General features: G+C 34.1%; 1 protein-coding gene across 2 annotated transcripts in view; it reads right to left on the minus strand.

The window, feature by feature from the left end:
- Positions 1–12839, minus strand: part of TLL1 (tolloid like 1) — a 158735-nt gene that overhangs the window by 75336 nt on the left and 70560 nt on the right. For both annotated transcript variants that reach the window (XM_053658722.1, XM_053658721.1), the window contains exons 2-3: positions 5072–5182; positions 1425–1505 (exon numbers count right to left, since the gene is read on the minus strand). In XM_053658722.1, the coding sequence (XP_053514697.1) occupies positions 1425–1505; positions 5072–5182 (192 nt within the window). The remainder of the gene's footprint in view (positions 1–1424; positions 1506–5071; positions 5183–12839) is intronic.

A 12839-nucleotide genomic window follows, 5' to 3' on the forward strand; every position in this document is an offset into this window, starting at 1 on the left:
TACGACGTACTTGGAAAAGTATTATAATATTTAAGTATATCATGTCAAAATGCAACTTCTTAATCCTCTACAAGCAAATTCTAATGAATTTCCCTACGACAGCCTACAGCAGGTAGAAGTCAGACAAACTTTGTAGGTCACAGACAAATTTGTTAATGTTAACGGAAATATCCTACTTTACTAGGTCACTGAGAAATTCACCACCAGAACAAAACACATTGTTTAAAAACTCCATGACAGTCAAAGCTCTTCTCGCTCCTGCCAAGTCCTTAATCCTTTTTTCAGGATTGATATTCTCTAGTACGGATTAAAATTATGAACATTACATCACAGAATTAGTGAATGAAATAACGCTGAGAGAGGTAAGGGCTCAGCCTTCTGGACAGTGGGCCATCTCCATTCCGACTTCCCCTGAATCCACACTCAGGCACATAGCATAATCGGTACACAAGGTGAAGGTCAACATAGAATGCAGTCTGTTCTGGAGCATCTTTCAAATCTGTAGCCATTGACTTTTCTTGGTGGCCTTTCATAACTTTTTGTTACTAAATTTGCATAATTATTTTTTTATTCATCTATCATTGCCAACACAAATATCCTACCACTAGTATAAACTTCATACAGAACCAATGTTGAATGTATGTCCCTTATGCTCATGTCCCTAACATCTTTTCTAATTTTATTTTTCAATTACAGTTATATTCAATATTATTTTGTCTTAGTTATAGTATACAGCATATTTTCTAATATCCTGGAGAAAAGCATCTTTACTTACTTAGGAAAATCAATACTTGAATGTAAGTAATTTCAAATAATTAATAACAAACCATCAATTAAAGGGATGTGAGGCTATGAACTTTGAACATCACTTTTTAAAAAACAACTCAAATCTACAAATAGGGGTTAATAAATTTAATATTATAAATATCAACTAACTGTAAAACCAGACTGCAGTTTTTCTGAATGTTTTTTATATTAATTTTTGGAAGTGTCAAAAATTTTCAGCTACTTTTATTAGATCAAACTGATTTATTAAATCAGCTTGTCCATTTATTTTAAGTGAATTTGATTTCAAAACAGCCCCAATATTTTTCATTCGGTTAAAACTGATGTAGTTCAGTGCTTGATAAAAGCACCTTAGTGTGATACCCAATTTACTGGAAATAAATATCAATAATAAAATAAATACCTCATACATTTTAAATAAAGAGAAGCTGAAAATAAGTCAACAAAACATTTCAATTGTCCACAATTAAGTTCTAAAAAACTTACATCAAGTCTCAACTAACAAAACAGAAATAAGGGACTCTTTCTTAGCAAACATCCTTCACACACTTCACATCACAATGGCAAACTGAACTGCTATGAGTGTAATATTTACTGTACATCAAGTCAAGCGTCTGCAACTTTAAACATTGATATACCAGAGCCAGTCCTTCTTATCCGGTCTATAAGCTGGTAGAGGGCCCCTCGTTTCTGTGACATACCGTGATCTCCATATCCACCTTAAGGAATAGAAGAAAATAGGTAAGTGAAGCACCATATTTTAAACTTCTTATAAATAAACCAAAGTAATAGGCTATGTTAAATTCTCTTCAGACATCTTTTTATGTGGTCTTAGAGAGTGAGGGTCATGACCATGCATGCATCTTAGAAGGCAAAAATTACACACTAACGAATTTGGGTAACTACAACCACGGCACTGGGGGAGAGCCAGAGAGCAATCTCAATGACTTTATTTGGACATCATGGACGTTGAGTCATCTACTGATAATTTGAAACATTTTTCTTCACTGTGACCATGACATCACATAGGATGACAGCAAATTGTTCTGCCCAGCTGACTGCACTCTAGCTATCTCCCCAATGCAAACTAAATATTTTCAGATGTCAGATCACCAAATGGAAACAAAAACAGAAGAGCAAATTCACAGTGTGAGTTTTGCTCCACAGCTATGATCAATTTAAAATATTTCTGGAAGCATATCATATCTTATAATACATACAATAAATTTTGAAAATTAGTTATAACACCTAATTAGGTAAAAGTCCCAAGGTCAGACTTTAAAAGGAGATTCAACTGCAAAATACATTGTGTTATGCTATGTAATTTGCAGAATTTACAGAAAGAGATGTAAATAATTTCATAACTTTAAAGGTAGTAGAGAGGATCAAAATAAGGAAATGTATCTTCTTGCAATTTTAACAACAAAGAGTAGGAAAGGTAGATTCCTGTCATAAGTCAGAAAGCAGATCATTTGATGAAAATCAAATCCTCCTATTCAAAGGCTTTCATAAAATGCTCTCTCAATTTTGTCTTCTAGTTTCCCTTCTTCTTGAGTTTTTAATACACAAATAACCATGAGGGATCACTGAGCAAACAAACAATATTATCACTTAGGATATCAGAAGAAGTGTAAATGAATTCATGCCACTAAGAGTGTGTGGTTCATGAGTCTCTGGACTAAAACAGAGAAAGAGGACCAGAAATTCATGAAAACAGCAAACTGTTCTTGGATTTTGAACTACTCCCTCCCAATATCTGTTTTTCCCCCTCTGAATTAATGCTGAGACTTAATGACCTAGATTGAAGCTTATAAAAAATAATAAAATCTATTACCATATAAGCCTCTTATGACAATCAATTAAGTCCTTATAAGGTAGAATCCTTATTCACTAAGATTCTGTTTAATTATCTGCATTACACAGTCACATTTTTGCTGTGACCCTCGAGAAAAATTTTTGAAATTTTTTTCATCAAACATTTTAGAGATGAGGTAATACTCAAACGTATCCATTCCTAAGCAGTTACAAGAAACATTCTTAAAAGATGGCATTTCTATGTTTAAAGTGAGCATTATGTAACAACTACGTTTCATATTTTATAGGACTGAAACAGATTGTGAGGAAAAAAGGCTTAGTATTAGGTAATTAGGATTAGAGTAATTATAGACTTGAAGAAATAATGTTTTAAGACTATCACAGCATATAATGCTTTTATAATTTATGAATTTTGGATAATTTTATAGTCATTAAAATAAAATTCTGTCTAGATAGTACAATGAGATAGAAAAAAGAAAATTAATAAAATAAGTACTTATTTCTCATATTTTAAAAACAAAATAAAATATTAAAGCTAAATAAATATTAATGGCAAAAAAATATTTTGAAGTTAAGAAATAAGAAATATAATCAACTCAGCACAAACTGAGAAGAAAAGGCAAAGATAAAGTAAAACACTAAAACAGGACACTTTCTCATTGAAATTCAGCTGAATAATGCAAGTTCCTTTCAAACATGTGTACCTTTCACGTAGAAATTTAGAATTTTTTTAATGATTGACAGTATGATCTGGTTTATGCTATTTATCTGAAATAATGATATTTTTCTTCCAGCTATTACTATTTCAGGGCTTCACTACACATGAAATGAAAAGATTAAATACTATGAAAATTTTTTAATCACAGAAAATGAATGCTCCCAATACAAAGGGAGAGAATGGGTTAAAGAAGTGACCTGAATAAAGCTTAAAGCTATTGAAAAGAGAAATAAAAAACAAGATGTAACACAACAGACCTATCATTTGCCGAGTTGTGTCATTGCTCTCTTGTCCAGCATCCATTGTCTCTGTGGCCACGTTAAGTGCGAGACAGCAGTTGGAGAGCTGCCAATAACCGTGTCCTACAGGAACGAACCATCTGTGACCACAACGCGATGCCGCGTTCCTCCTGTATTTGCCGTGTGTTTCAGAAAAGGCCGCCACTACATATATCAGGGGCTGGAGCGTCCTCTCTTAAAGTAGTGTGTGTTATCATTTTAAATAAGCCTTTGTTTTATTATCTGGTATAAATATCTTACATGTGATAGTGGTATTTTGATTATATGGAACTTATTCTTTAGAAGTGCATACAAACCTACTTGATATCAGAATGTTATGTTCTTTGCAATTAATTACAAAATGTTTTATATACACTTAATGCATGTATGCACACACAGAGAAAATATGGTAAATTTAACAATTATTGAATATGTAAATGGGATATCACTATGTTGGTATCTCTTATACTACCCTATCAACTTCCTATCAACTTTTCTATATGTTTGTAACTTGTCATAATACAAAGTTGCAAAAAAGTAAACTGGACAGATATTAATTCATAGTAAAAAGGCTTAAGCCTTTTACTAAGCCTAAGCCTTTTTTGTCTGCTAGATGCCATAAATAAATTATATAGTTTATCTTCCATAGAATAGAAGACAATACAGTATTGAGTATAAGAAGAATTTCAGTGAGATCAAAAAGCATAACACTGAATAAACTTTTTAGTTACAGCTACCAAAAGAATTTTTAATGTTGCAATTTTCTCCAAAATCGAATACAGAATAAAAATCATATCAATATAAAGACTTTTATAATTTTAATAAAAATATTTCAAAATGAGAACCCAAATCACTTTTTAAATATTACAAGACTCACGCAGATATGATTCAAACATGTCAAAACACTATAATTGAAATTATCTTCTGGGTTTTCATAAAAGCTATATAAGCAGGTAGGTGAATCTTTCCAATAAGTTTGTGCATAATTACTCTATAAATAACTTACATGTTGCAACTCAATATTTGCAACTACAAATGGGAGGTAACTGAAGACAACGCTCCAGAGTGTGAAGTTCGGTCTTCCTCAGAACCAAACTTCTGTCCTGACTCAGACCTTCCAGGCTATGTGATGATAAGCAATCTCTACAACCTTCTAAACCTGCTTCCCCTCACTGGTAAGTCACAATGATCTTCATGTCAACCCTCTTGGGATGTTACAAGGATTCAAAGAGTCACTATCTCCACAGCACTGAAACCAGGCCTGGTACACAGTAAACACCACAACCTGTTGGTTAAAGAAAGTCATAAAGTAAAAACTATGAACAAATCTTAAATTTCTTCATGGGCACATTTGTGTCGAGGAAATCAAAGTTGATCACAGAGATGCTAAAAATGATCCAAAAAGTATCTATAGCATTTCAAGAATATATTTTCTTTGAAATGAATGCAAATTAAATCAAATAATCAACTGTACCTGTGGTATGTCCAACTTTTCCAAAGGGGTTCTGTGTAAGGTCGATTGTCCTATCAATTTGAAAGATATTTAACTCTTCATCATCTAAGGCAATATCACCCCAAAACACAGCTAAAAAAGAAATGCTCAATTAAAATGTAGAATATTTAAAAGCAAAATCAATAGGAACAAGGCTCATTAGAAAACCAGCATAACAAAAAATGCCCTTTTGATCCCTTAGTATTACCAGACATCAAAGTATAATAACTTAAGGAAACAGAAAGCTTAAGAGAAGGAATAAATTAATCACGAGACAATCAAACATTGAGAAATGCCTTGAAAATGCTGGGATACTTGCTTCTTGATACAGGTTTACAAATTTCCTTTTTAAAAATTTGTTTTAGATTTTTCTTCCGCAAAACCAAAAGAGTAGGAAAATACATGAAAAATTTAGGAAGTGACAAAACCTATGCTTTTCAAATCACTGTCCTTTACTGGATTCGAACCTTCATATTTATATATTTTAGCTATAAAAACGAATAAAACTAGTTATTTCATGAAACTTAAACTTGAATCCTGAAAGCCATACAGTGCTTTAGGCTTTTATGGAAGGTTTATCATATAGAATTATTTACCCAGATTACTTCCCACATAAAAAAACCACCATGAGATAAGAAGAGGTTGGGTTTATATTGTAAATCCAGAAAGGAAGAAAATAAAAAGTAGCTCAACATAGGTTATCAGTTCAACATACACAAAAATTTTATTAGAGTTAGAATTCTCTCAATAACCTCTCTTTTCTGTTCTCATGCCAATGGATGGCAGCATAGAAGAAAAAGAGATGCTTCCTACCTTTTACAGTCATAGAAACAAGTAATGAAAAGTTTGTAAAACAGTTTATAGCCCTGGTTAAGAGGTCGGTCCTGATACCTAAAATTGAATCCAGATTCTAATCAGCTGTTTCACAGACAGGCAGTAGAAACCTCGGATGCGTCACAGCCCCTAAAGCCAGACACCCCAAGAGGTAGATGGCCTTCCTAAATATAATATTTTGCAATTATATAAAAGGCTTGTTAGTTTTCCTAAAAGTAAATGTTGCATTGTCTTTTTTTTCCTTTCAAGATTTTACCACACTTGCAGGTAAATGCCAGCTTGCAAATTATTTAAATCTTCCATCATGCGTCCTCATTAAGCAAACAGTTGTGGGTTCTGGCTGGGTCTGACTGACTCTCAGCCTGGCTTGCCCTTTCTTAGTGTGGGAAGGAGTCCGGAGACACTCAGACGATGCTACTCCAGGGTTAGTTTGCATCGGATCACAGTGGACTTGGTTAAAATGCAGGTTCTGATTTAGCAGGCCTGGAGAGGGACCTCAAATCCTACATTTTTAACAAGTTCCTATCACTACAAGTAATTATCATTGTAATCATCTTTATTAGCGGTGGGGTTTTTTTTCCTGCACCAATAAATTTTTACGCCCATCTGAATCAGCTGGTTGACTTGGAAGCTGAGGCACCCAACCAAACAAAACACAACTTGTCAGTATTACATTTATATAATAAAAGTAGTACGGTAAAATAAAACTCAAATGTGTTTTGGATTTTTATTTTCTTGTAATGACTTGTCACATGTAATAGGAGTCATGTCTTGACGGATTACATCAAACACAGAACAGCAATCCAAGGATACAGCACTTCACAGAAGCAAAAACATCACTTGTGGAGAGAATAAAAGGCACGAGGCCAGAGGATTCTTCCAAAGAGACAAAACTATGGAGTACTTAAGCCCATTTTTTATTTATTGCTATTTTTTTCTGATCTAATAGCTTCAGAATAGCTTGGTGGATCTGAATATACCACAAATTGCTTCAGGAAAAGACTAAATATTTCTTTGAGAACAAGCAGGAGTGAGTGACTAAGCCAACAAATTTACATGTAGAGTGCAGATTTGACAGACTGTAAACCTTATGTATCTTTAAATCAAGGGGGGTGAACAGGACAGGGAGGGCAACAGGGGGAAATTGGGACAACTGTAATTGAATAACAATTAAAAATAAAATAAAATAAAATATTATAATTCAAAAAACCTTAACATGATTGATCAAAGAAAATAGACATTAGAATTTTCAACCTATCATACAGTTTTAAATGCACTCTTTCTTTCTTTATATTTCATACATTTGAAGGTTTTCTTAATTCATCCCACCAGTTAAATCAAGGTATCCTATTTCTGCATGTTAAATATTTACTCAGGCATTGGTATAACACACTGGATCATGACAATTTATGTTAATATGAACTTAGAATTTATATTATAATCTAATATGCATTTGTTATTTAGGCTCCAAAATATCTGTAACTCTCAAGTGCTCTTTGGAGATCTTTGTTTTTCCTATTTATTTTCTATTTATTTTGCATCAAAAAAAAAACAAGAGAGAAAAAGTTTTAAAACTATGAATTAACACACTCAGTCCCATCTAACATGGTAATTTGAGGCTAGTGATCGCAGAACCGAAAGCAATGTAAGAAATGGTTATAGAGGACAAACACTAGGGAAATGCTCATGCACATTTAGAATATTTCCTATCTGGAATTCCACTTGGATTCCTATGGTCAAAAATGAGCTGGGAGCTAACCAATAGGTCAAAATAAAATGTCAAGAAGAACAATTGTTAAACTACATGGAAAACCACTGGTTTCATTTTTCTCCTGAAGGCTATTTGCATTCATCATACTACCAAAAAAATTTTCACCAGAGACCAAGAAAGACAGGGCTCTTTTATTATAGGAGACAGACTAAACACCTTTTATAAAAAAGTGTATGGTGAGAATACACAGTCCAAGATTGTGATTCCTTACACCCTAACTTATTTTTTTAATTTAATCTTCATTGTATTTTTTCCATTATCGTTTAACCCCCTTTTACCCCCTCCTCCCAATCACCACACGGTTGTCCACGTCCATGAGTCCTGTTCCCCTTTTGCACAATCCTTCCACTCCCTCACCTGCCCACCCCCGTCTAGCTGTCATCCTGCTCTCCATCTGAGCCTGTCCTCATCTTCCTTGTTAGTTCACTTTGTTCCTTAAATCCCACATATGAGTGAAATCATATGGCATTTGTCTTTCTCTGACTGGCTCATTTCACTTAGCATAATGTTCTCCAGGTCAATCCATACTGTCACAAATGGTAACATTCTCTTTTCTGTGACCAAGTAGTATCCCACTGTGTAAATGTCCCATGGGTGTTTTAGCCACTCAACTAGTGATGGACACTTAGGCTGCTTCCATATCTTGGCAATTGTATATAACACACAATGAACATAGGGGTGCTTATGTTCTTTCGAATTAGTGCTGTGAGTTCCTTTGGATATATTCCCAGAAGTGGAATTGTTGGGTCAAAAGGCAGATGCATTTTTAATTTTCTGAGATATCTTCATACTGCTTTCCACAGTGGCTACACCAGTCTGCATTCCCACCAACAGTGCGAAAGGGTTCACCTTCCTCCACATCCTTGCCAGCACTTGTTGTTTGGCAATTTATTGATGACAGCCATTCTTACAGATGTGAGATGTTTTCTCATTATAGTCTTAATTTGCATTTCTCTGATGATTAGTGATGTTGAGCATCTTTTCAAGTCTATTGGGCCATCTCTATGTTCTCTTTGGAGAAGTTTCTATTCAGGTCCTTTGCCCATTTTTAATTGGGCTGTGTTTTTTTTTTTTGCTTCAGTTATATACGTTCTTTATAAATCTTAGATATTAACCCCTTATCAGATGTATTGAGGAATATGTTCTCCTATTCTGTGGGCTGTCTTTTTATTTGGTTGATGACTTCCTTTGTTGTGCAAAACCTTTGTAGTTTGGTATAGTCCCGTTTGTTTACTTTTTCTTTTGTTTCCCTTGCCTGGGAAGATATATCTGATGAAATATTGCTATGAACAATGTCCGAAATTTTGCTGCTTATGCTTTCTTCTAGGATTTTTAGATTAGGTTATGGTTTTAGATCTAACATGTAAGTCTCTGATCCACTTTGAACTTAATGTGTGTGGTATAAGAAGATGGTCTAGTTTCATTTTTCTGCATGACCAATTTTCCCAACACCATTTACTGAATAAACTATCTTTAGCCCATTGTATATGCTTGGTTCCTCTGTCAAATATTAATTTTCTATAAAGGTGTGAGTTTATTTCTGGGCTCCCTATCCTGTTCCATTGATCTATGTGTCTGTTTTTATGCCGGTACCATGCTGTTTTGATTACTACGGCCTTTTAGTATATTTGATATTAAGTAACATGATTCCTCCCACTTTGTTCTTCTTTTTGGGGATAGCTGTTGCTATGCAAGGCCATTTGTGGTTTTGTGTAAGTTTTTGAAATATTTGTTCTTTGTGAAATATGTAATTGAAATCTTGAAAGAAATTGCACTGAGTCTACAGAGTAGTTTGGGTAGCATGGACATTTTAGTGATGTTAATTCTTCCTATTCAAGAACACAGTATGTGCTTCCACTTATGTACCTTCTTGTATTTCTTTCTTCAGTGTCTTACAATTTTCCAAGTACAGTATTTTACATCCTCAGTTGCATTTATTCCTAGGTAATTTATTCTTTTTGTAGCAATTATGAATGGGATGGTTTTCTTAATTTCCCTTTCTGTTAGTTCATTATTAGCATATAAAATGCAACTGATTTCTGGATATTAATTTCGTATCCTGCTACTTTGCTGAATTCATTTAACAGTTCCAATATTTCTTGGTGGAATCTTTGGTGTTTTCTATGTACAGTATCATGTCATCTGCAAATAAAGACAGTTTTACTTCTTCCTTTCCAATTCAGATGTCCTTTATTTCTTCTTGTCTGATTGCTATGCGGAAAACTCCCAGTACCATGTTGAATAAGAGAGATAAGCCGACATCCCTGTCTTGTTCATGCTCTTAAGGGGAACACTTGTAGTTTTTGCCTATTGAGTATGATGCTGGCAGGTAAAGTGTCTGTCAAACTTTAAATCATGTCTGTTCCACTTATTTCCAGTTTTGAGCTGTGGTCCAGGGACCAGCTTCATGGGGGTTTCAAGTCTGTGATTTCCTCAGAGTTTGCATGAGTTATTATATAGCAGTTTATAAACACAGTCACCGCAAGTTTTGCAGAGGAGAGGTTACCAGTAGATCACACAAAGTAAAGACCCACTATTCTTGTCTTTCTTCAGTCAGCTCAGGAGAAAACAGTCATAGACCAAATACCCTAGAAAATTTGAACATATCTACTTGACTTATTGCTCAGAGATCTGGTGCCTGGTTACTGCAATACTTCAGAGCGCACTTTGATAGACAAGTGGTAAGAGTCTCCTCAGGCATCACCTACAGAGAGCCCTCCCAGCAGCCCCGTGTTCCCAACTAACCATTAGGTGTCTCATCTGCTTCCACACCCTGCCTAAGCTTCTCTCTGTCATAAGACAACACAAAAGATTTCTTACTGTATTTCAATCATTGATTCCTTAATCTAAGTTTCAAAATACTGAGCACAGAAAGTGTGTTGCTATCATTAAACCCTCACTGCCAGGGGGCCTAACATACAGTTAAATCATCAATATTTGTTCCAAGGCACAAAAAACATCTAAATGAGAAAATACCACAGAATGGGGTATAAGTTGTATAAAGCAAAAAAGGAGGGTAGGCTTGCTACACATACTTCACAAATTTGCCTTAATATCCAAAATATTAGATATTCAACCATTCCAGAGAAAGAGTTCTTCAAATTCTTTGAATCTAGAGTGGATTACTGCTGTCTACTTTTTAACAAAAACAATTAAAAGGCAGCCACATTTCTTTTATATTTCCATAGTATATATCAAGTGTTGTTACGGAAAATGGGTCCCCTAAGCCCCACACTGATGTGCTCAGAAAGTATGGGACTGAACTAACAGATCAGTTATCTTGAGATTTATGGGATTTAGAGATGCAGCTCAAAGATTCAACAACAGCCCAGGGCACTTTCTTATTACACTTTTTTCCATATAGAGCTTAACCTTTCTGCTTTTATTGATATTGGATTTAGGGAGGAAGAATGATGTCATGTGAAGGGCTGCTCTAGCCTCCAATAAAGGCTGAGTGAAAATTTCCTCAGACAAGGGCAACAGGGAGGCTCAAAAGTGAACTATTTTTACATGATTGACAACCTCTGAGCAAATTCCCAAGGAAAAGTAAGCTTTGGCAAAATTTCTAATATATACATTTTCGAGACAATGTTATACTACTTAAAAGAGAAAATAATTTCCTGGTGGCATTTCATATGTGCAGAATAATTTTTTTCTCCCCAAGATGACACATGTGAAATTTAATTTAAGTTCCAACTGTGGGAAACAATGATCTAAAATTTTAAAAACTCTTGATACAATACAAAAATAAATAAAGATACATTTTTATGTAGACTCTCAGAAATACTCTTCCAAAAAATAAGGATAAGCCCGTGGCTGGTGAGACTCAATGGACTGAGTGTTGGCCTGAGAACCAAAGGGTCACTGGTTCGATTCCCAGCTCAGGGCACATGCCAGGGTTGTGGGCCAGGTCGCCAGTAGGGGGCACCCAAGAAGCAACCATACACTGATTAAATGAAATCTTAAAAAAATAATAAAAATGTTTTTCGTTTAGTATATTTTTCTTAAATTTCTAACAATGAAAAAGTATTGGCAGCCCAATTATTTTAGTGGTCATTCATTAAGAAAGCCTCCCATACAATGATTTAGTTAAATATTTTATAGGTTTTGTTTTCAAGAACTGCATTTTCACTTCCACCGTATCCTGTCACATAAACTGAACAAAACCACGTATACTACCCTAAAAAATGTGCACCTTGTTAACCACAAATGATGAATTAAATAAAACGTGTTACTCCTCTTTCCCTCATAAACAGAACTGAAAGGCACTTCTGAGTAACGCTTCTTATCTAGCTACTGTAAAACAAGATGTGTTTATCTACCAAAGCTTTTTGGAGCAAGGAGGCATTTTTCAGGTGCAACATAAAATAGTAGATACCATTTGGATCAGGTTATTAGAATAAGTAGATAAGTACACTGTCCAAGCATACTCCAAATGTAGAGGTCTCCTCAAAGAACACAAAACTGCTGCTAGAGTTGAACACAGTTTTCTTTGATTATATCCTGAACAAGAAATAAAATATAATCTCAATACAAAAGCAAATGTTCAATCTTAAATACAAAACAAGTAAATATACATATACTCCATAGTCCTCCGGAATATGGAGGCATTTGACAATAAAGTCATTTTTTATTCTACTAATGAGTTTCAATATTAATCTAGATTGATCAATAGATTCTGAACACAGAACACAAGCAGCAAATTGTTACTTTAGAATCTTTTTTCTGTTTCAAAAGCAATTGATTAAATGTTAAATTTTTCATTTCAAAAGCAATATGATTAAATGTTAAATTTCAAATAAACATAGCTTTCTTTTTAAGTCAGAAAACAAAAACTTTCCCATAACAAAAGATCCATTGAAATACCATATCAATCTGCATTTATAGCCCACAATGCCTGTGGATAGGATTTCACAGAACATTTTTAAAATATCACCCATACCACAAATATTCATTTTGAGCTCTTTGTCTCAAAAGCAAAAACACTGACAGAAAAGAACTTTGACCAAGTAATGTATGAATAAATATTAAACTTTTTTTGCTCAGCCTAATATTTTCTGTCACAATCTTTAATTAAATGAAATACTGTAGTTCATAAGTTTTTTAAAACTGCCTTCCTTATACCATGAAAATAATGAATATACT

This window comes from Artibeus jamaicensis, unplaced genomic scaffold (genome assembly GCF_021234435.1).
Source record: "Artibeus jamaicensis isolate MK-2021 breed Jamaican fruit bat unplaced genomic scaffold, CSHL_Jam_final scaffold_537, whole genome shotgun sequence".
Taxonomy (NCBI): Eukaryota; Metazoa; Chordata; class Mammalia; order Chiroptera; family Phyllostomidae; genus Artibeus; species Artibeus jamaicensis.